At 37.0% G+C, this 23,250-nt stretch overlaps 1 protein-coding gene across 1 annotated transcript; it reads right to left on the bottom strand.

The window, feature by feature from the left end:
- Positions 1 to 3,460: 3,460 nt before the first annotated feature.
- Positions 3,461 to 22,689, bottom strand: LOC121328285 (leucine-rich repeat neuronal protein 1). Its single transcript, XM_041272880.1, has 2 exons — positions 22,329 to 22,689; positions 3,461 to 6,655 (listed from the first exon to the last, which is right to left on the bottom strand). The coding sequence occupies exon 2, from the start codon at positions 6,407 to 6,409 to the stop codon at positions 4,259 to 4,261; it is 2,151 nt and encodes a 716-aa protein (XP_041128814.1). The 5' UTR covers positions 6,410 to 6,655; positions 22,329 to 22,689; the 3' UTR covers positions 3,461 to 4,258.
- Positions 22,690 to 23,250: the final 561 nt, after the last annotated feature.

Consider the following 23,250-nt stretch of genomic DNA (forward strand, 5'->3'; position numbering starts at 1 on the left):
TTTTTTGCCTGTCTAAAAATATATCGCATGAGTGAAGGCTTCAGCTGCTGTAAGTGGCGAGGACTTCTAGTGTGCACGTCAGTTAACCAAAAATGTATACGAAGGAGAGATTCTCTATATTAAAAATATGGAGACTGATGGAGTAAAAAAAAAAACTATCAACAGGAGATTTTGTAACAGTGGAGTGTTCCCTTGCTGGAAAGGGTACGTCTAAATCCACTGTTCGGAAAAATGATGACATTGCTGTATTCAGCGATAAGTCCACGTGGCTTTGTACAATGCAAATCTTGCAAAATATTACTGAAATATGACAGCAGAAAGGCAGAAAATTCATCAGTGCAGCGGTGCATCGTTGTAGCTGGGCCAAGTCAGCTGTACATGACTTATTTTGTCCAAAACGAGTATGCGAATTTGCAAGAGCATCTTAATGTGTGTCTATTTATGGTAACAAAGTTTTGAAGAAGCCTGGTGTTGTCTTCTTTTAAATCATGCAGTGCTGGATTATTAGGAAAGGAAGTAGTGATTTTTTTCTTTATTTATTTATGCTTTAACTGGAAATCGGGAAGACTCTCTACATGAAAGGTACTTAGTTTCAATAGCGTATGTTTGGAATTATGATATTTGTTGCATATGGTTGGGTCGAGTATGCAAATATTTCAAAGGTCTCGGGTCGGGTTCAGATTTGTTTTCAAATTTAGGCCCCAGCAGAGCTCTACTCCAGAACACCCACTGACTCAGTGTCTGTAGTTAATTTATATAATATCTCTCCAGTTTGAGAGTGTGACACCTGCTGGTGAAACAATGTATTTCAGTAGTAATCTGTAACAAACCAGTTTCTAGTCAGATACCACCCTCTAGTGTACAGAAGATTCAGGACAGGCTAACTAAACTGCACATCACATTGGCCTCAATTTCATCGTGAAGCATAGCGCAACATACTTTGCCATGGCTGCCACTGTAGTACTGGATATGCTGAAAAATTCAAATGCAGCCCAAAGAACCTCATGAGGCACTGAACCATATGCATGAGCTAAATCCAGTAATGTTACATGGAGCGCCTCCTTTTTTGCAGACTGAATCTGTTGCATAATGGCCCTTTTGATTGCAAATGTTGTAAATATAAATAATTTAGTTTAAAAATCCCTAATGACTTCCTGTAACGGGGTACCCCTGCCCCTGTGTGTAGTTTGGATTATGTAACACGGGTGATGTAAAATGTATATTTGTATTTGAGCTCACGTAATGCACAATTAGTTCACGTGCAGACTGTGCCGGGGCCAGATTGAATGATTAGCAATTGAGTCCCGGCACAGCTGTATATAAAGAGGCACGGATCACTCACTCGGGGTTGGTGTGTTCGCAGTGAAGAAAGGAAAAGAAATGGCTACTCATACTGGAAGGACCAGCACGATACTTATTTGGGGTTTGTCCACTGTTTGGTTTGCCTATTTATTTTGGCCAACATGCCGTTTGTTTTGTGTATAATTATGTTGTTTTGTTTATTTATTTACTTTCTAATAAATCTACACACCAGCGCATTAATTTACCATACTGTGTCTCTGCACTTCCTGGACTAGCGTCACCCACAAGCTATCCTGTTCACATGTCCCCTTTCAAAAAATGGCTATTCAATTTTACTCTTGTGGTGCCTACATTTAAAGGGGCTTATTTTCTATTCAAACAAGCAGCTTGCTGTATGATTTTTAAAATGTCTTTACAATGTGTCAACAGCGGGGAAAACATAAGTATCTTGAAATGTTAACAAAAATGTTATGTCCAGAAATAATAAACGGCTGTTTAAAAACTATAAAATGAATCTTGCAGACGACATTCAGAGCCTCCAACTAGTACACTGGCAAGCATGTGTTTGCTGTTAAATTGTGATTTTGAGGTAAGAAATTGAAATGTTGAGAGCCTTATGTCATTTACCTAGCACCTTCAATGACCTACTGAACTCTCTTCTATGTAGTTCTGCAGCAGGTGTTAAGGGCCCCCAGTGTTGCCATAGGACATCTGCAACACAGGCTCAATCACTATTCCCACAGGCTCAGTAAAGTGGCACAACATATCATTGTTGTAGATAGAGCTGCAAAGAATGCACCAGGGACTCTTGGAATGATTAAACCTTCACCCAAGTGCACGTTCCTAGTTTTATTATTCATTGTTCACAATTCAATCTGGATTGGACCACAATGGTACTAGAGCGCCCCTTCTTTAAATATACAGGCAACATAGATCATCCTCATTCATGCATTGTGAACGGAACCTGTAATACCACATGCTTCCTGAGCAAGTACCTTTACCTTTTTATGCTGTTAAAAATCATTCTGAGTAGCTCTTATCACATGTACTCAAACGTTGTGTTTTTAAGTCTGTGTAAGGCGTTTTGACTAGGAGTTAAGGGACAGCTCCTCAGTTCTAGTTGTCTGCCATAGACATAATAATGTAGGCTTGATCAAAGTTTATTTGTGTTAGTAATCACTAGCCTCCTCTAGTGCAGTGGAGTGTATTGTTAGCAAAGAGCCAGATCACTAGATGGTGTTGGCTTTACTTATATAAAGATGCTTTTGCTGACCTAGCCTCTGTTGTAAATATCTATGTCTGGCACCTATAAAGGAAGAACCTTAACATTGACTTACCAGTAAAAGCACACAGTTCTTGAGTAGTTGCATTAAGAACCATTTGGAATGCTTGTGGGCACCACTGAAAGGTATGGAAACAAAGGATAATATATTGGCTGCAGTGCAGATGTGAAAATATTTCATCAAGGGGTTATGTGACATCATAAACCACAAGAGCAGTGGTTTATGAAATGGTGCAAATGTTTTTTGCTTGAGCTAATCTTGATTGACAGAGAAAGTTGTATTGCAATATGACATTTATTTTAGCATGGGTCACAGTGTAAACATGTCCACTATCCATGTCATTTATTTTTGGATATCATGTTTGCACATTCAGTAATAATTTATTAAGGTAATTTGGTAATGTATCTTTTTTGTTTTTCAGTGTGCCTAAGGTACAATATAAATGCTTTTTTCACCCCTGTGTTTTAACGACATGCTTGTTGTCCATTAATTGCCAATGCAGCAAATCAAGCAAATGCACACAAATGCATTGTAGTCTCTCACTTTACCATTAGCAAATTACTCATAACCAAATAAAATGCAGAAAAATAGATGCTTAATCTTTGACGATTGTTTACTGTATAGAACACACTACTGTCATTATGTTGTGCTGAACAGTTGAATGTTTTGATTGCCAACATGCAGTTTTCCTAGTACTGAATTTTTAATGACCTTGCTGTAGTGCCCGTTTGGTACCTGTCCCACAGCTGGCAGTATAATGAAGGAGCGCTGTATAATGTTACATACTGTTGCCATATATGTTAATATGAATGACTTCATGATGCATATCAGATACAATAAGCTTGACAATCAAATGAAAACACATACACCCAAAATGCATATAAAAAAATCAGAACATACTTGTAATTTATTTTAGTCTTGCCTTCATTATACAACATATTTTGCGTGTTTAAATCACAACAAAATGAAGCGACCATTGACAGTACTAGCAAAAAATAAAAATCAATCAAGAATAAAAAAAAAAAATGTCAGATAAGGTTCTTAGTTATCTATCTCCTAACTGTTATTTTATCAAACATTCACATTTCTATTGCTTTACAGTACTCTGCAAACTAGTATTAAATGAAAAAGATTTTTCTTTTGTTCAAGTCAAAAAATTCAAATTATAGTTGATACAACATTACAGTACAATCCGCTAACGTTATTCAATAGACAGAGTATAACAAGTCTAATCCCCTTTGTCAGCTTTTACAGTCTGTAGACAAACTTGTTAATATGTTTCAGTGCACAACAGTTAAACTGTTTTATTCAAAGAAAGGAGCACTGCAGTCTCTACTGACACTGTGTGACATAATGGATCAGGCCACTGCAAGATTATCAGCTGATCCAAAATGTCATCAACAATATCAAAGCTGCGCAGTTGAAAGACAGCATCACAAAAATAAAGCACAGCAACTAAGAAGCCTTGGAAGCCAAGTGGAGCTGCCAATTTAGTGTCCAAAAAACGGCGATACGCTATACTAAAAAATATATCGACCTGTCCCCACCAACTCTGCCACAAACTAGCAAAGCTGAAAATACAAAAAGTTCTCAACGTCTCACTTTTGCATGGAAAAAGCAAAAGAGTGTCTTTGTGCTTCCTGGAACTAGAAGCAAACACAATCCTTCAAGGTTTACCACATGTAATAGCTTCTTGTAGTGTCAACTTGGCTTGGCTTGTTCTCAGAAGAGCCCTCCTTGTCCTTTTCACTGTCACCTTCCCACAGGTTGATCAGAGGTGGGTAAAGTTCGTTTAAGGGGATAGAAGAGGTTTTCTGCATGTACTTCTTTAAGGAGTGGTGGTAATTCTTTCTCTTGAGCCTCTTAGCAATATACACGGCAATGGAAGCAAGGCTTATAATAGCAAACATGGTTCCCATCACTGCAGCCAGTGCTGTACTGGTTCCTTGCTCAGAAATATCTAATGCAAAAGCTGCGTTCTTGGTCGTCACATTAACACAAGACTTTTGAGTTTGCTGATGAATGTTGGACACAGTTAGACAGACCTCGTATTCAGTGGAAGGCTGTAAGTGAGTGAGGTTATACTCATGTACATCAACAGGTACCCTGGCCGTATAGGTTATATGTGGATTATCAATCTTCATAGTGGCAGAAGACCATTTTAAATTGGAAGTCATAACATTGGAATTAACTTTCCATGAAACCAAGATTGAATGGGATTCAGTTTGCTTGACATAGATTTTCATGACCTGAGAACCATCCAAAAGTGTTCCATTAACTCGGATAGTGGACACTCTTGTATCCGCGCCTTCTGAGTTCTGTGCAACGCAAGTGTATCGGCCAGAATCTTCGATCTGAACATGGGACAGTACAAGAGTCCCCTCACTGCTGACCCGGTATTTGTCTGACAAGGTATCCACTGTCATTTTATTTCCCAGTGGGGTGACCCAGTAGATCTCTGGTTCAGGCTCTGCCATGGCACGGCAATCCAAGTTTACTGTCATGCCAATATCCAGGTTAAGGTGATTTGGGAAAGTGTCGTGAGAGATCATTGGAAGACACTGTTCGACAGAGTCCTGCATGAGCACTTCTTTAACATGCTGTCCTCTGTATTCGAGTGGCATGGCACAAAACATTGACAGGGGCTCCATGAATCGAATGTTAGTTTTGTTTGAGTTAATCCACTGGATAACGCAATCACACCTCAGAGGGTTGCTATGAATGCTAATCTCACGGAGGTTTGGAAGAGACTCTACTGTCTTCTGGTAAAGAGCATTCAGTGCATTATTGTTAAGCATTAGACTTTCTAGGGAGGGTACATCCCGAAATGCTACACGATTGATGTAGGACAGTTTAGGATTGTTGGTGGCTTCCAATTTGGTCAACTCTGGAAGGTTGTCGAGTGCATATCTATCAATGGAGACAAGCTCCCCCATGTTATTAACTCCAAGTTCCTTCAAGTGAAGCATGTTTTTGAAGTCCCCTTCTTGGATTTTGTGCACAGGATTTTTGTTCAGATCTAGAAATTTTAAGTTTGGAACCTTCTGCAGTGCTAGCTGAGGAACCTTTACCAGCTTGTTATCATAAAATGAGAGGCTTTCCAGATTGTCCAGTCCTACAAGAGCATTTCCAGGGATATCAGTCAGCTCCATTCCAGCCAAGACTAGGCTTCTCAGGTTAACCAGTGGCTTGAAGTTCATATCCAAGATACCTATCACAGGGTTTTCTCCAATCATCAAGATCTCCAGATTAGGAGTGGACTCAAACCAGCGGTTATCAATGACCTTCAATCTGTTGGAATTCAGATGGAGCCTCAGGAGGTTCTGCAGGCCAGAGAAAGCATTCGCTGATATGGTGGTAATTTGGTTGTGGTTGATATAGAGTTCCTGAAGGTTAGTCAGGTCCTGCAAGCAGTTATCAGACATTTCTGCTATTTGGTTCTCCTCCAAATGCAGAGTGGTCAGCTGCGAGAGGTTAGTCAAGCCAACATCTTTGATGTTGCTGAAGTTGTTCTGAGATAAGTCCAGCTCTGTGAGGTTAAAGAGCTGCTGCAGTTCGTCGGTGGTTTTCGCAATGTAGTTACTCTGCAGGAGGAGAACCTGGGTGTCACTAGAAAGGTTGCTGGGGATTCTGATGAGCCGCAGATCATTGCAATCCACAGTGGTGGCTTCCCTGTAAGTAGACTGTGGTGTGAACCAAGGCCTGATTTCACATACACACAGCTGAGGACACTCGCTGTTCTGCACTGAAGACACAGTTAGTGAAACAATAAGCAGTCCTTTGAGTAATTGGCAAGGCAGTGAGGAAGTCACCGCTTTAGCCATGTTGGTTGGCTACCTTTCCACAACAGCCAGAAAATTGAGCAATTAATGTAATTTAACAGGAGGTGTGAAATTTGCATACACAAAAAATACTGGGTTCATTTATTGGGTATCTACTACTAGGAATATAGTATACAGGTTTCAAGAGCAGGAAATTATCTGAATCCTCAGTTCTCAGTTCCAGGTGCTTAGACAAAGGTCTTCGGGCTCTGGCTCTTAGCTCTGCTGAATTAGTATCCAAAAACGTGCCTGAAAAACAGATCAGAGCATCTGTAAGAAATATTCAGCATGGGCATAATACATGTTACAGTAGCCTATTCAAAAGACTTTCAACACCAGACAGCTCATGTATAGTTTTTATTTAATGGATTTTCATGGACAAAACCATTTAGTTTAAAGCTACAGAATCTCATTTTTAAACTGGGTTTTGTTGATAGCCACAGACAGCAGACATAGATGACCAATTTGTTGACAGTTTGATTACATTTCCTAAAAGTACTTCAGTTAAAAGTTTGTGCAAGGCCTTCCGACTTGCACAAACTGACACCATTGCAAACAAATGTCTTTGTATTTAGGGAACTGTAATAAACATACTTCAGTTTTTTTTTTTCTATAGCCTTCAACACAGTATAGCTCTAGTGTATAATCCTTCTAACAGCAGTGCAAGTGTCAATTAGTACAAGCAAACATTATTGACATACATTCTACGCTAAGATTTACTATACACACACTGTCTTGACAAGCAAAGAATCGTGAAGGGACAGAAAACCTGCTTCTTCCATGCAGTAAGTGCATTTTATCTGCATACAGATGCTGGATGTTTTCATGGTGTGGTTTTGTCTTCTACCAATTCACATTGAAGATCTGATCAATAATTTGTTCAGTTTCATTCTTAAGTAGATTTATGTTAATAAAAATATCAAAACAATCGTTGAAAAAGAGCAGACACAATGAAAGCATTCCCACAATCTATAATGATAAGACCTTCCAGATCTGCCCAGTGCAATCTTTTGCACCACAGCAATGTCATAAAATTGTGTTTCAGACATAACAGATCTTCAATATTGTATTATCATTTCAAATAGCAAAGCTAGTTTCATATAATTATAAAACGAGTCTTCTGTTCCACATTCTGCCCTAAATAAATGGAAAGGAAGACATAATTAAACTGTTGGCACTGTGGCTCCTTGGTAGGCTGCATAGAACACAGTCCTGCTGTGCAGGAACCCTTACTACTTCTGTGGGACTAGTAAGGGTTAAGCACTGTGAAACGATAACATTTACACAGATTAACCTGTGGCACAAGCTTTACCGTGGGTGTATAGTACTATCCGCCGTTTCCCATTACACTTCATTTTCTTAATCACTGCCGCTTCCAATTAAGTGAAAATTACTAGAAACATCTGAAACTAGCGTCAGCCCCCTGTGTAAAATGTTTTCGGCTTAGTGTCTGAATCATTTGGGTACGTGCATCAGCAGTGAGCAAGGGAAATAGTGCAGTGACTTCAAACATTTAAACTGGTGTTAAAGGGAATTCAACAGGGAAATAAACTTGTGACTATGCCATGCAAGGGTTTCTAGGCTTCTATTTCAAATATCTGTCGCACTCTACATGGTGAGCATGACTGCCTTGAATTTAGTCCAATCTTCACCATACACGTCTCCTACACTTTTAGACATGTCATACTCCATTTCACCAATAAACTCAAATTTTACAATCATGTTTTGTAAAGATTTCAGGTACTGTGTTATTATTATTATGAGGATACCTTGTATGTTGGCGCATTGCTTATACTTTACATCTGATACTAGCAAAAAGCACCACATGGTGAAAAGTAAATTGTTATTTTTATTTTAAAAAAATGCAATAATCACATCTTCTGCACATAAAAAGATATACAATCCAATAAATGATTTTCACTTTGACATTTTGAAACTATCAATTAAAACTAGTTGAAAGCCCCTGTGGCTTTCCAAATAGTTAAATTATGAAACAAAAGTAGTTATTTAAGAGCGTATACTAAACCCTTGAAAATGTTAGTGTTGGAGAAATGCAATCTCATTTCTAAATCTAAATCCCAGCTATTGCATAAATGAGAAATACAAGAATCAAAGCAGTATAGACAGCAAACTTACTCCCCAAACTTCAATCTTGACATGAACACATTTCTGTTGTGAGCTGATTGGCACAGAGGAGCTTAAATACATTCCATAAAATCGGAATCTTTCCTCTATGCAGATTCTGGGACCTGTAGTTCTGATGTCATTTTAATCAACACTGTGGAATGCTGTGATCAATCTGGACCCCCAATTTTCTTGTGGTATTGAGCTAAAAAGTAGCCTGGCTAAAGACTGGATATTTGAAGACAAGAAACTATTACATTGGAAGCAATTTACTATCTGGAGAATGTATTTATACCCAGGGTACGATGTGATGCGAGAGGATTTCCCTGGCTCTGTTTTTTTTATTTTTATTACTAAAAATAAAATCACTTCCATGTCTTTCTACTGGAAATGTTAATTTATACAGATGATATTCATACCCAATTCCATCTCATACAGTGTACTGCCTCAATGGTTCTCTCCATCTCTGTGGACTGTTTTCTAGTTACCGCATATGATACTTTCAACCATACAGTCACCGGGAACCAGCCAATTCACTGACGACACTCTTTTGAAGGGGAGTCGGTCAATCAGACACAACAGAACGCGTGATTTCTAATAGTCAGTATGTTGACATTGTTGTCGCTGCTATGCTCAAACTATTCTTTTTTTTTCGAGTTCTTGATAGTGCTGAAAAAACACAATCATTCTGCTGAAAAAATGGGCCAGCGTTAAATCTTTAAAAAAATTGTATAGTTTTAAAAATTAAGAGAAGCAACCAGAAACCAACAGTAGATATTTTTAAACAATTGTAAGACAGAAAATAAGTAATTTGTATTGGTTAAGCTATGTTTGAAATGTATGTCTACACCTTTAAATGACAGGTTTAAGTTAATGTACGCCTGGATTTTGACAGTTCCTGTATATTAACTGGGGGTTCATCTTTATGTAGGGGATACAGGAAATGAGAGAGAAATGTGACTGTAAGCAAGACACAGCTGCACTATCCCTTTTGCTCTGTACATATCATCTTACCATGTACTCTCCCGATAAAGCCTTTTGAATCCACTTAACGTGGATCAACAGTTAATACACAAGCCTTACACAATCTCCTCAAAGCCAAAATAATTAGTTATCAGAAGCTGCCTCAGGAGAACAGAACCCATTGTTTCTGTTGGGATTGAGTATGTTTAGCAGCGGTTGTTTGGTAATGGAACATAAAATATCTCAGAGTGGGTTGAACTGTCTTGTACTGCAAGTCAGGGCAGTTTAAAATATGTACATTTCATGCTATGTTTTTCTTGAGGTAAAGATACAGCAGGACAGTACGTTGCGAAGAAGCGATTTTTGGTTGATTATAAGCGAACGTTGTTATTGCCTTTTAGTTATCGAGAATAATAAAAAAAGTTTTTCATGACTGCACTTGCAAGGTAGCAGATGTTGGCACATCGTTGTGTATCTTTTGACAAATTGCACCCTGTTTATATCAACAGACATGTATTTGCAAGCTTTTTTAAAAAAGTAAACCTTTTTTCTGATGTTTGCTAATGGTTTCTTTTTTCAATCAAGTCTCTTTTGTTTGGAGGACTTTACTTATATTTACCACAGTGATGATACTAAAACAGCTATATTACTAGTAAACCTGTGAAAGACGGTAATATGTTGAACGCAGCATGCTTTAAAAATACTTTAGCAACACAAATAATTAAGGCTTCTAGATACCGTATTACAAAACAACTCATATTACTTAAAATATAAAAATGTAATGTTCACATTCAAGCCACTATTCTGTTTCAGTAATTTGGATAAAAGCTGTGTGGGAAGCAGTATTCAGGTTAATCAATGCAACTATTCAGCTGTGTCTAAATGAAGGTAGGATGTGGAATAAGATCAAGACGTACAGTTCACTGAACAAAAGCACAGATGTAACCGGGACAAGACATCAGATTGGTTTGTTTACTTCTTAAACTCAGGCAGTGTGTATATTAACTCGTCATTATAGTGAACAACCATTGAAAATGTGTCCTTCAGATTTGCAATCCACTCTTTGCAGTCTTTTAAAAATGATTAGACCATTCTGAAATTATAAAAAGCTAATCGTTACAAGGTCTTTTTTTTTTTGCTTTACCAGTAAATCAATTTTCTGGTAAATGCAATTTTAAAATGCCCACATTGACTTGCAACATTAATATGGGAATGTACATTTTTCTCATGAACTTAAATCCTACCATTTTGAATTTGTGATGTGCACTCAACGTGCATCATCACTGCAAATGTTAACCCTTTGGCTAAACCATACTGGTTGAGTAAGACTTTCAACCGACCCCAGAAACAAACTTTAAAATTTCAAACATGCTTCATATTTCAACATGCTGCACAGGCTAGTCACAATTTATGCAGTACTCACTGTTGTCTTTTCCATGACAAAAATGCTAATGTTTTACAGTATTACAACACAGTAATACTGTAAAAACAATGAAATACATCCTATCTAGCCTATATTTGACACTATTTGTAGTGTTCTGTGGAACAAGGGCAATCGTTTATCCTGGAAAATATAAATACAGTACCTTAAAGCAGATATATGCATTTATCATGGTTCCCACACAGCATTACTTGTGGTCTGCTCTATTTATATTGTGATTTAGACAGACACTGCCCGGTTTCAATAAGCGGTAAACTTAACACACGCTGAGACACTTAGGAAAGTTAACACCTTTAAGTAAATATGGTTTTTATATCAAGTCCCTCCCTCGCGGTATTAGGGGAGAGAATCCGAATACATTTCCATGGATTACCATTATTAAATGTATGTAAATCACTCTCACGCAGTATCTTTTTCCATGCGATTCATTTTGCGTGCAAAGTTATTTGCTGCTGATTAGTGAATACAGCAGGGGTACAGAGCACGCAGTAACGGGCTTACTGTGTTTTAAACTGGTTACGGCTGTTTAGTGAACGCCTGCACGCTATTCTCATGGGAGTGACAAATTTGGACTTGCTTGAGCTCCACGTGGAAAACGCGGGATAAGCAGCTGGGTGATTAAGATTTGGTGCACTTTCAAACTCATGTCAGATTGATTTTGAATAATAGTTCAGCATCAATTTGGGATTTTTGCTTTTTGTACTGCATTTTAATTCTTTAACGAACAGGAACGAACTGGCTCCTGCCCAAACCAAGGCAAACATTTAGTCATTAAAATAATCATTAGTGCCAAGTAAGATTTGCTTACACCTAATAAAGCACAACTACAGTTCACTTTTCAGCAAAATGGTCTTTATTTCATCAAGTTCATTAGCAAAATCTAAAGGATGCCTGTCATTTTCTGCTTTGGTTTAGAGGTGCAATTCTAGAAAGAGGTGCAAAACCACATGTGCAGCTACTTAATCTGCTGATAAAGTGATTTTTCTCACGAATCAGTACAAAAGCAAGGCCAGCAAATACTTAGAATATTTCTATTTTACTGGATATTTCCTGGCTTCCATACTGTCATCTATTGAAATAATAATAACTATTATTATTATTATTATTATTATTATTATTATTATTATTATTATTATTATTAGTAGTAGTAGTAGTAGTAGTATACCACGACTAGTGCTATTAATAATAACAATTAAAAACAAATCAGAAATGTACAATCATAACCCAAAAACCACGCCAAACAACTGCTAATGTATAATTAAATACCCTACACATTAAAATCTAGGGCTGTGTTAGAAGGTTCGAAGGTTCGTTCGCTAGTCAGGAATTCTAAGGCAGTTTTAAACCTTGGAGGTTTGTCTGTTTTTTTTTTTTCCTCTGTTAACCGTTTGACAATGTATGAATACTATAAATCACACAATAATTGTCACTCACATGAAAAAATCAATCTTTTGATTTGTATAATGCATATTACATAAACAAAAGTTATTGTATTAAAATCCACTACAAAATCATTATACCCCTGCCTTTGTGTATGGAGCAAGGTATATTACGCCAAAGCACCTGGGGGTACCATAGCGGTTGTATTGCTTCAGTAAAATCTGTACTGAATATCTAGTGTACAAGACACTGTAAGAGAAAGCTAAGGTAGACTATGTTAGCAACATGCAAAATACATGCTAACACTAATAATTTTAATTCCGTCTGCCCCTCCCCATTCCAGCTCGAGTTATCCAGTGGGAAACCTTTAATTTCTTCACTCGCCAGCTTGACAGCAAAGCATTGTATTGTGTAAGCTGTACTGAAATAAATGTCTCGAAACCCTTCTGCTGTTTGGGATTTTTTTTGTTAAATGTCCAGACGACCAAAATTAAAACTGAATGCAAACTGTGCAAGCAACTGTTGATGTAACATGGAGGCATAACCAATCTCTGGGGTCACTAGACAAACATAAGTCATTATTATTATTATTATTATTATTATTATTATTAGTATTATTATTATTAGTCATAGTAGTCACAGTAGTAGTAGAATGTGACTGACTGATAACCTGCTTGGAACGGTGACTGTTAAATTGCTTTGTTTTGCCCAAGCCCCCTGCAGTTGGTGCAGCAGCAATGCAAGCTTACTATATCTATCACAAGCAGCATTAATTACGCGTAAACATGTATTTTTATTTAAAATATAAAAACATGATCACTGTTCTATATAACATATTTTTAAACTACATGTGAATGTTTATTCCATTTACATGGAATTCCTGTAAAATCAACAGTAAATTATGCAAATTCGCACCATTAAGCCTTTGAAGATCAAAATGTACCCTTCGTTGCAGCCCTATTAAAATCAGTGTTTGAATTAGTTTCCCTAATGAGGAGACCTATATATAAGCAAGGTTGTTCAGGTGGAATATGCAGTCTAATTAACTAATTTAATTTAATTTAACTTCAACAATACTTAAAGTAGCCACTGGTCTAAAACGTTGAATTTTTTGGGGGGGAGATCAATCTTCATTTATCTCACAATCTTTTCCGTTATGAATAGGCTACATTGTTTAATAAAAAGGAAAGCTAAAGCAAAAAATGTGAATTGTGCCTGGCTTTCATTCATAAAAAAATACAAAATAATTAAATAACAGCACTTCAAAAATAGAAAAACAACATAATGATCAAGTCAAAATACAGTAGAATCAGAATGTTCAAAAGAATGCTTGAACATGAAACAAACTTTTTTTTAAAAAAGCATTAAATAACAACAGATTTAACTTTGAGAATTCTTTTAATAGTGTAAGAACTGACTAGCTTCAGCAGAATGGGCCCTAACCAGTTATAAACATTTTACATTATTCGATAAACTCAAAGCAACTACACAAGCCACTTAAATCATCTGGCGTGGATTGGATTGTAATTTATCTTTTAGACTTTAACTCAAGATTGTACCAGTTTTTTTTTTTTTTCTTAATGTTTCCTCCTGTTTGTCAGAAACATCTTTTAAAAGCAGTTGGTGTGATCAGTCAGTTTTTAATGAAGGCTGCTTCTGTTTCTGTCTGGTTTCTTCAAAGCGCTCGGGAGTGACATGAGGCTTCACGGCTGCCTATCTGAGCTGGGCTCCAACTCAGATCTCCTTAATCAAAGGTGACTACCATGCAAATTGCTGCATTCACGCTCAACCATAAAATTAAACACCTGGCAGGGAGATCCTTAAAAATGTTAGAAACACCATGGAAAAGGGGAGACTTGAGTCCTCTTATAAACATCCTCCCTGACTATTTCCCAGCAGGAGCTCTTCCCAGCCTGCAATGAACCGTCACATTGCTCTTTGAACAGTGGGTTAAAAAGCATTGCAAAAGAGTTGATTAATTACCAGCTTTTTATATGGTTAAAAGCTCTACAAATGCAAAGAAACTCACTTTTGCATAGTGGTTAAGATGCTCACTTTCAGTGTACGGGATCACTGGATCATGTCCCGCCTCTACCCGATAACACTAGGTGTATATATATCTGTATGTTTAAAATAAATTATTGTTCTTTTTTTAATAGAATAGCCTTCCATTCCATTAGCTGTCTGATATTTTTGTTTGAATTAATTTCTGTTGCACAATGTGTGTCACCCAGGATAAATAATTTACTGGTCAAATGAACAAATGTTTCTATTCACAGCTCATGTTAAATAAAACATGTTTTTTTTAAGGTCTATTGTGACTAAATATCTTTTATCTGGTATTTTTATAATCAGGGCACACATTCTACATGTTGGTTGTAGATAAAGAAGATCCCATATCTGTCTAAATACCAAACCGAGTGAAACAGAGATCAATCAAGGTCAAATTCTTCAACTTCAAATATGTTCTTAATACTATTTACCTGCTTCATCAGCATTTATAATTAAACTTTAGTTATTTCACAATCCACCTCTTTAAATTATCAAAATGGATCAATGGCAAATCCAAAACCATTTTGCAGAACCCTTCAAAATGTAAAGTAAAAAGGTAATTTATAATTAACTTTTCAAGGAAAGCAATGGCTCAGAATTATACACTGCTTCTATGCTGCAGTATGCTAATCAATCATATATTTGAGTTGTGCAGGCTACCAGACAAAAACCAAACGTTTTGCTCCATACCGATTCCCCCTGTGACAACAACACTTGGGTAGCTACAAGTTTCTCGGCAGCTTGAGCCCCCGAGAGTTCTCTTCTGGATCAGTAAGCAGGGACTCGGATCAAGGCAACCAACTGCTCTGTAAGATGGATATCTGGGAAAAAAATACACATTGCAATCTGTAGAATGGGTCCAAGTGCTGATTAGCATTTGTGCTTTTGCTTTTCGCTTTTAATCATGTCTATCAGCATATTGGTCACTGAGTCCATTGGGATTATTATTTTTATATATAGTGTGATTCATTCAAAAGATGTGCCATTCTGCAATAAAAGTGACCACATTGCCACTCTACTGAGCCCCATGTAGCACACTCCATTATGCCCTCTCTCATGCTGGCCAAGACATTAGATCTGTTTTGATCTAATTTTGATTTGCCACTAATCAGCAATAAGATGAAGATACAATTAAAGCAACATTTATCAATCTGATATTCATCTATCTGGTTTTATCCGTAATTGGTAGTCCTGAAATCTTAAGATACAATTTCTGATATCCAAGTTGGTCCAATATCAATAACCCAACAAGCACAATGAGAAAGTCAGAGGTTCTATGAGTTCTGGAATAGGCTTTGTTTTTTCACCAGACTGCCACTACAGCTGAGGCTCAAATGAGACAAAAGCACAGAGAATTTCAGGTGCACGAGAGTGTGTGTCACACTTTATTGTATACTGTGGCTATTTGTTAATGAAAGACCTGTGCTTTCTGCCTCTTTCTACATCCAGATGACCAATCTTCATTTTAAGATTTTTAATAAACACAAAAATATAATATAAATGAATGAAAAGATAACCTTCAAATGACATTAAATTGATGTTTCGCATTCCCCTCGTTTGCAGTTATTCTGGGTGGTACTGGGTTCTGTTGCTCCATTATTGAGTTCATGTTTCTTTTTATCTTTCTTTACTGGACATACACTGCTCACTGACATTCCTTTTTCTATTACTCACATTTCCAATGCCACTGCTTTCATCATGTGACTTTTCTTGGAAGTTCATGACAGAATCATTTACTAGAGCATTCAAACATCTTTGGTTCAATTATTGCTAGGAATAATAGCATTAAAATGCATGTTTCCCATTCATCTTTAATAAGAAACTGAAATATAAGGAGTGATTTACTCTAAGTCCTGTAATTATATACCATTAAACGATACTGCTCCTAAACAGCCAACCCATGCAGTCAGACCTAAAATATGTAAAGTGCGAACAGCTTGCTTGTTAGCTCTTTTACCAAAATATCCCTGCCAGCTAAACTGTCACGTCAAGGGATCCTGTATCATGCTTGTATTCTTCCCATCACCATGGCAACCTGCGAATGCCACCAGTGTGTCTATTCGATACACAAATGAGGGGACAGCTGTGTCGACCACATGTCAGGAACACAATGGATACAAACTGCAATGGTGTGGCTAAGAAAACTACAATCACTTCTCATACTATGATGTTCCCTGTTCACATTTTAAACAGGATACCCAATCTACATGGTGAGTGCTTTTACCATACGGTAAAAATAAAGGTATAAGACATGCAGTTTGGATTGCTAAGAATGCAGGACTTAGCCTTAAGACTCACTTCTTAGCAATCTAAAATACAAGCACATTTGATAAATATGTTGATACTCAAACACAAAAGAGAATATTTGCAATATGAGGGCATTAAGTACAAAAAAAAGGCCAGTTGTTTTTATTGTATCATTATCTGAACTGAAAGGCTCTGTTAAAGGTGTATTTTTACTATTGCTATCTAAAACTTGTCAATCCAATGCTCTCCTATAAAGGGTTTATATGCAGCCTGACCTGCATTCAATATACAGTAGTGTGTACATTCATTTGAACACCTCAAGGTTTGTCACACTATCCTTTATATACCAACCTCTATGAAAACCTCAGGGTGTGACAATGTAAATTTTCAGTCAGTAACCAGTGATATAGAAACAATAGGCATTTATGTGTGAAAATGTTAGTCGACTTTGTGCTTTAATTATGCATCTTAACTTATAAAGTCTCCTGCATTTTATCATTTGTGGCTACGTGTTCCTTTTGTCCTACTATTTTAAATGAATTGCACGTGTGGCCTATTAAAGTGATCAATTAAATTAGACAATCATTCATTTGCCTATTTTGACAATTTTCCAAGATTTTCAGTCACAGTGGTTTGATTTTATATGCATCGACAATCAAAACTACAGAAGCAATGGGGTGTTCTAATAATTTTGCACACAACCGGACATGCTAAACAAAGTTTCTTGGCCACTTTGGAAAGCAAAAACTATTTTTACATGAAAAGAATGCTTAGGTCAGCTGTTCATATCACATATGCAAGCCATTGGATGGAGTTCACAATGAGCAAGTACGTATCCGACTGCGGAGGGTAAGGGTGGATATGTAAAAACGCAGGTAAATGAATCTTGTTTTAAATATCATTATACACAATGACTATATTCACACAATTATTGTTTTGTGATTCAGCTTTTATTAGGGAGCTCCCCTAAATCCCACGTTTAGAAAGATACAGGGTATTATTGTGACAGAGTCGTCGTCTGCTGTGCGGGTGCGTGCACTCGCTGCTGAGTGACTCCGGCTATTCGCCTGGCTGGCGACGGTTTTGACTTGCTTACTCACTCTTCGGCATCCAACCCTCGTTCTTTAGCCCAGTTGGCTTGGATTTTGCAGCAACCCTGAGGTGAATAAGTGGTACCTTTTTATACGTGAAGCCCCGCTGGAACATACCTACTCGCTGATTAGATTCCACACCTGGCAATCACACACAGCAGACAGGATCACCCAGGAGCATCAGGTACTTCATTAATTAAATACAATAAATACACACAATTTACAATACACATTTACACAAAAAACCCTCCTTCATGCTCAGGGCTCCTGCCCTGCCACTGTGCTGTATACACTTACATTAGTGTAACTCGCTTTCACTTTCCTGTAGCACTTTGCATAAGGGCTTGATCATGGCGGATACGCGATGGGCGGAAACGCATGACTGTACTAGAATAAACAGCACCCCCTGGTGGTAATATTCACTGTTTATGTAAAATAGGTTTTACATTCCTTAATTTTGAATGGTTCAAAAATTATTGCTGTTCAAATATTCCAAGAACCTTTGTTAACACTTTTAATTTCACTAGTCTAAAGAAATGTTTTACACATTGTATTTCTATGTATCTTAGCAAAACGCGATACCTTTTTCAACCACTGCAAACTACAAAGGTTTAGATAAATGTTCATGTTCTTTATTTAAGTCTTTCAAAATTCATAAACCTCACAGTATCCTATTAAGAACTGGTCAGCTTTAAACATGACTCAATTACTCCTATCTTCCTCAGCATTTTAGCCGTCCATTTTATGAGGTTTCAAGTTTCTTTTTGTTCATATTTTTTATCTGCGATAGCAAAGTAAAGACAAAGAACTATCACCTCAGTAAGTATCAAACATGCTGGCTTTGCAAGTCTTTTTAACATTCTACCACTGTTTTACTGCTTACATAAAACCAACCTCCCTTTGCATGAAGGCAAGTTTATCAAGGTACCATTGCCAAATGAAAATAAAGTAGGCGCTCAAAGACAGTGCAATGCTGCAAAACATAGGGGTGATAAAATGAAATGAACAGTTGTGCAATTTGCTTTGATGTAAGCCATTAAATGCAAATTAGGGAGAAATTCAAATAAATGTTAATTATTTCTGTTACCATAAACCCAATACGGACATTAACAAATTGCACTGTATATCTGTACATAATGGTCACATTTTCATAAATATGCTACTAAAAAAAGAATGTGCAAATAAAAATCAAATGTAGTTTTATATTACAAGTCGTTCAGATTAGGATTAATTATAGCTATTCCGCAAGAAAATAAGGCTGGAATGGAATTTCAAAACAATTTAGAGTAAATTAGACCAGCTAATGTAAGGTGATCATTTTGAAAACAAAACCAGTCCATGGAAATATTATTATTTTAAATTTTCTTTATATTCCATCTATATTTATTTATTTTGCATCATCCAAAAACATGTTATGATAAAAAAAAAGGTTTTCATACACATTGGTGTGTAATTATTCTGTTTAATGATGGCACTCTTATAAAAGTCCCACACAGTAAAAGCTAAAGTGTAAGAGAGTGTAGTGAAAGCATGGTAATGCGTAGGGAAGCATTGTAACGAATAATGAGGCGTAGTAAAGCATAATACTAAAAATGACAAAACAGTGTAAACTATGGTAAATGTACAGCATAGCCATAGGAAGAAACATGGGGAAACTGCAAAAACACTGTGCAAAAATACTGCCGTAAAGTGTTACAAGGGCATCCTTCACTGCATAAAACCTTGTCACTTCCCTGCAGTGAAAACAAAACTGCTGATTTAGAGGTTATTTGATCTCTGATTTATCCAAATAAGATCCTTCAGTTCTGAACTAATTCTAGAGCATTGTTATGGTATCAAGGCAGGGAACATTGCTTCAGAAAATGTACAAGAAAGCAGTAGACTAGAATAAGCACAAAAACAACTAATACAAAATGCTGACCAAGCAACTTCCAGTTTTACTGAATTGCAACTCCAGCTGAGAAAGACAGAGAAGCAAACATTTTGAACCCTTCTGTTTTACAGAAGACGCTGAGCAGATTTCAAAAAGAATAACTGACTGAAGTGGAAGAAAATTTGTTCAGCAATTTCTGTAATCCAGAACAAACAATGGATAACGATGGCTGTGAATATTTTAGTGAACTGAAGTATCTAGGGGGAAAAAAAGTGAAAACCTCTTAATGAAAGAACATTCAGTGGCACAACAACAGTGCTCCTAAAGACTGGGCTAAGTTTTTTTTTCCCAGTGCATGCGGTTCATTGTGGTCCCGTTTTTCTGGTTGAGCACAGCTACACAGAGAATTTCTGACGAGCTGGCACAAAACCCTAGCAGTGTAGCATTCTGTTTATTAAATATAGAATCAGTGCTGCAGCTGCTTCTGCACCCCATTCCCTACCCCCAACCTTTTCATACCTTTCATTACAGTAATCTGCTAGTATTCCACCCTTAAGAATAATGATTAGGGGTGTGGCCAGACTCCTGCAGCTCAATAGCCTATTTTGTTCTGGAAGGGTCTGAGACCCCTGTCACAGACTTGGTTGGCGAATGGTGACAGCCAGTTAATAAGCGCGTTTGCACATGCTCACGCACACACCAGACCAGCAGGCTTTTGTCCGAGAGCGTTCACACGCTGGATGGGTATGGAACAGAGGGGGTCGTGAGTCAAATAGAATAAATAGCAGGTCCTCTGGAAGGGGGTGCACCACCCCCTTTGTGACGAAGACAATGACCTTTTAATACAACTTGTCAAAAAATTGCATTCAAACTTTTTTCTTTCTTTCGTCTGTGAATTAATTCAGGTCCCCACATTCTTAAAAACCCTGAATCAAATAAGTTGCGTCATTTCAATAAGTGATTCTTTTAAATTGGGATGACAATGTAAACAGTTGAAGGAAGAAAACACAAAGTACTGAGTCTTGGGGCAATAAATATATTGCAAGTATTTTAATTCATACCCATTTTAATCAACACAGATGTTTTAATATGTTGTTAAATTATAATAGCTTTCAGGTATTTCTCTAGATTTCCTAAATGTGTCTATTTCACAAAATCTATAACGGATATCTGGTTTACTCACAACTGGACTAATACACAAATAAAACAAGAATATACATCATTTGAAAAGTAGATATGGGAAACCAAGATACTTTCAGCCTTTGAAATATGAAGTGCTGGGTACTAACAATGGTTTTCTAGATTAAAATAGCGTGGAAGAAAACTTATCAAACATAGATTGTAATTCTAAATGTGGTACTCCATACCTGGGTGGATGTTTAGGTAGTCTACATAGGACTGCACCCCAAACAGCTGCCCTCCAGTTCCTAAAGGTGACCACAAACAATACAGCCCTCCACTTCTTTATTTTGGTCTTCTGCTGAAGACCCATTGTTTTCGTTTTCTTAAGACCGCTTGTCTCCTTGAATTCCTCCGTGTGAATAGAAGAATCGAGACATCTGCCAGATTACTCTTACATTTGAATAAAAATCAGCGCTTCTCACATGCCACTGCTACACCAGGACAGCAAAGTCAGGGCTTATCAGCTGCCCTGTGCATCCTGTCGCATTCGGGCGAATAAGTGATGAAAACTTTCAAACAATGCAGTAACTTGTCTTTGCATAAATTATAAGTATTACGTGGTTTTTCTATTGTATTTATTTTACCAATAAAATAAAATATATTAAAAACACAAACGTTAATACTGAAATAACACATCTATAATTGAAAGTTAAATACATAAATAAAAAATAAATAAAAGATGCCCTTTTGATTTTTGTTTTGTTGATCAGAATAAACTATTTACAGAAAGAAAAAAAAAAAACATGTACAGTTTTTTAATTACCCTGTATGTACTATTTGTACAATTAATAAAGTATATTGCAGAGAATAACAATTCGTTTAATTAACATTATTTACAAACGGGATAAAATAAGTCATTATTTAATACATTGCCTTCAGAAATGACTTATGAAGTAAAACTATTATAGTACAGTCGCTGCCCTGAAACATCGCAGCTCTGTTTGGTGTGGTACTAAACCTCCACAACACTACTGCACAACGCGGTTGGATTTATTTGCAGGTGCCTTGCTGGAGAATAGTGTGTCCTATGGGATTTACATAGAATATCAATATACAGTGATAACCTTACCGTTAATTATGGAAGAAGAAGATGAATAGCCAGATTGTGCATTTTATCCATTTCAGTAAAGGCACTTACTGTAAGAGTAACTCTATCGGGCATTTAGTTCAGTGCATCCGATTACCCTGACATTTTAATACCTAGACATATCTGAATGACCGCAGTTCTTATGCAAACATGCATTTTCAAATTATTCAAATTATTCCAGCTAAAAAAAATACGACATCCCGTTAAAGCTATTACGACAGGAGAAAGCGATTCGTACGTATGCCTGCTTGTTACCTTTGAATACAGACCACCAGTTTCTATAAAAAAAAAAAAAAACGTCTTATTGTTACCAAAAACATAACGTTTAGTGCATTGTGGATTTGCCGTGCTCGTCTTGTTTTCAAAGCATGTTAGATCAAATACACCTAATCTGTCTTGTCATTATTTAACACGGCTCCTGTATGTTCTCTAGTAGAATACGGTATACCATTAAATAATGTATTAGAAATGAAAGTACTCACCTAATGCATGCCAACATCTGCTTTCCACTCAGTTGTTCACACTTTGGGAACAAAATCTGGGAATATAAATCAATGTATAGCGACTCAATAAAAAACGCAGTGTTGTACTGTACACTAATTACGGCTTTATAATAGGCTAAACAGAATTGAATATCCACAAGGTTCTTTTTTTTTTTAAAATTAATTAATTTATTTTTGTCTCTCCCTGTATCCTGAACTAAACCCTCTGCATTTGCTATAGTGCGTCGCTTTCTCGCAGTGGAACTCCTAGCTCGCCACCAGCAACCCCTTTCCTACACTGCTGAGAACACCCCCTCTCTACGGATATCGCTCTCGCGTCTGTGCCTCAGCTTTGTGTTACAGAATACGACGCGAGCACCTGGTGCTGTCCAAGCAGTCAGCTGATTTCTAACACCTGATTGGTTGAATGCTTGCGCCTGTCATGCAGTACCAAGCAGGGCTCACCATCTGTTCGGGTTTGTTGTGATAGGAACAAAGGATGGAGTGCTCAATGAGATAACGCAGGGAGAGAGAAAGCGAGGGGTCGGGGGTTGGTGTTGTCCTGTGGGAACATATCAATTTCACTGGCCCTTTAATTTTTTTTCTTTGGTGTGGTTTTAAATATGCAGTCAGTGGCGCTGGTTAGGACAAAGAACAGTAGACAATGACCTTTGTTAAGTTACTTTCAATACTTTAGTAAGATATTAAATAATTATAAAAAAAAAAAAAAAAAAAAAATCTATAATACGTGGATGAAGCACAACCCGGAATGTGTGTCTGCAGGAATACTACGCATTTGAGAATTTTTACAATTAAAAGTTAAAATTATCTGAAGATTAGAGTTATCATGAATCCTGTTCAATGTTTACTTTCATTATAGTGAATGTAAATTGCAGCAGTCCTATGTAGTCCTATGTGTTAG

This window comes from Polyodon spathula, chromosome 16, assembly GCF_017654505.1.
Source record: "Polyodon spathula isolate WHYD16114869_AA chromosome 16, ASM1765450v1, whole genome shotgun sequence".
Lineage (NCBI taxonomy): Eukaryota > Metazoa > Chordata > Actinopteri > Acipenseriformes > Polyodontidae > Polyodon > Polyodon spathula.

Excerpts from the sequence above, each read along its gene's own strand:
- LOC121328285 (XM_041272880.1), bottom strand. The coding sequence starts at position 6,409 with ATGGCTAAAGCGGTGACTTCCTCACTGCCTTGCCAATTACTCAAAGGA.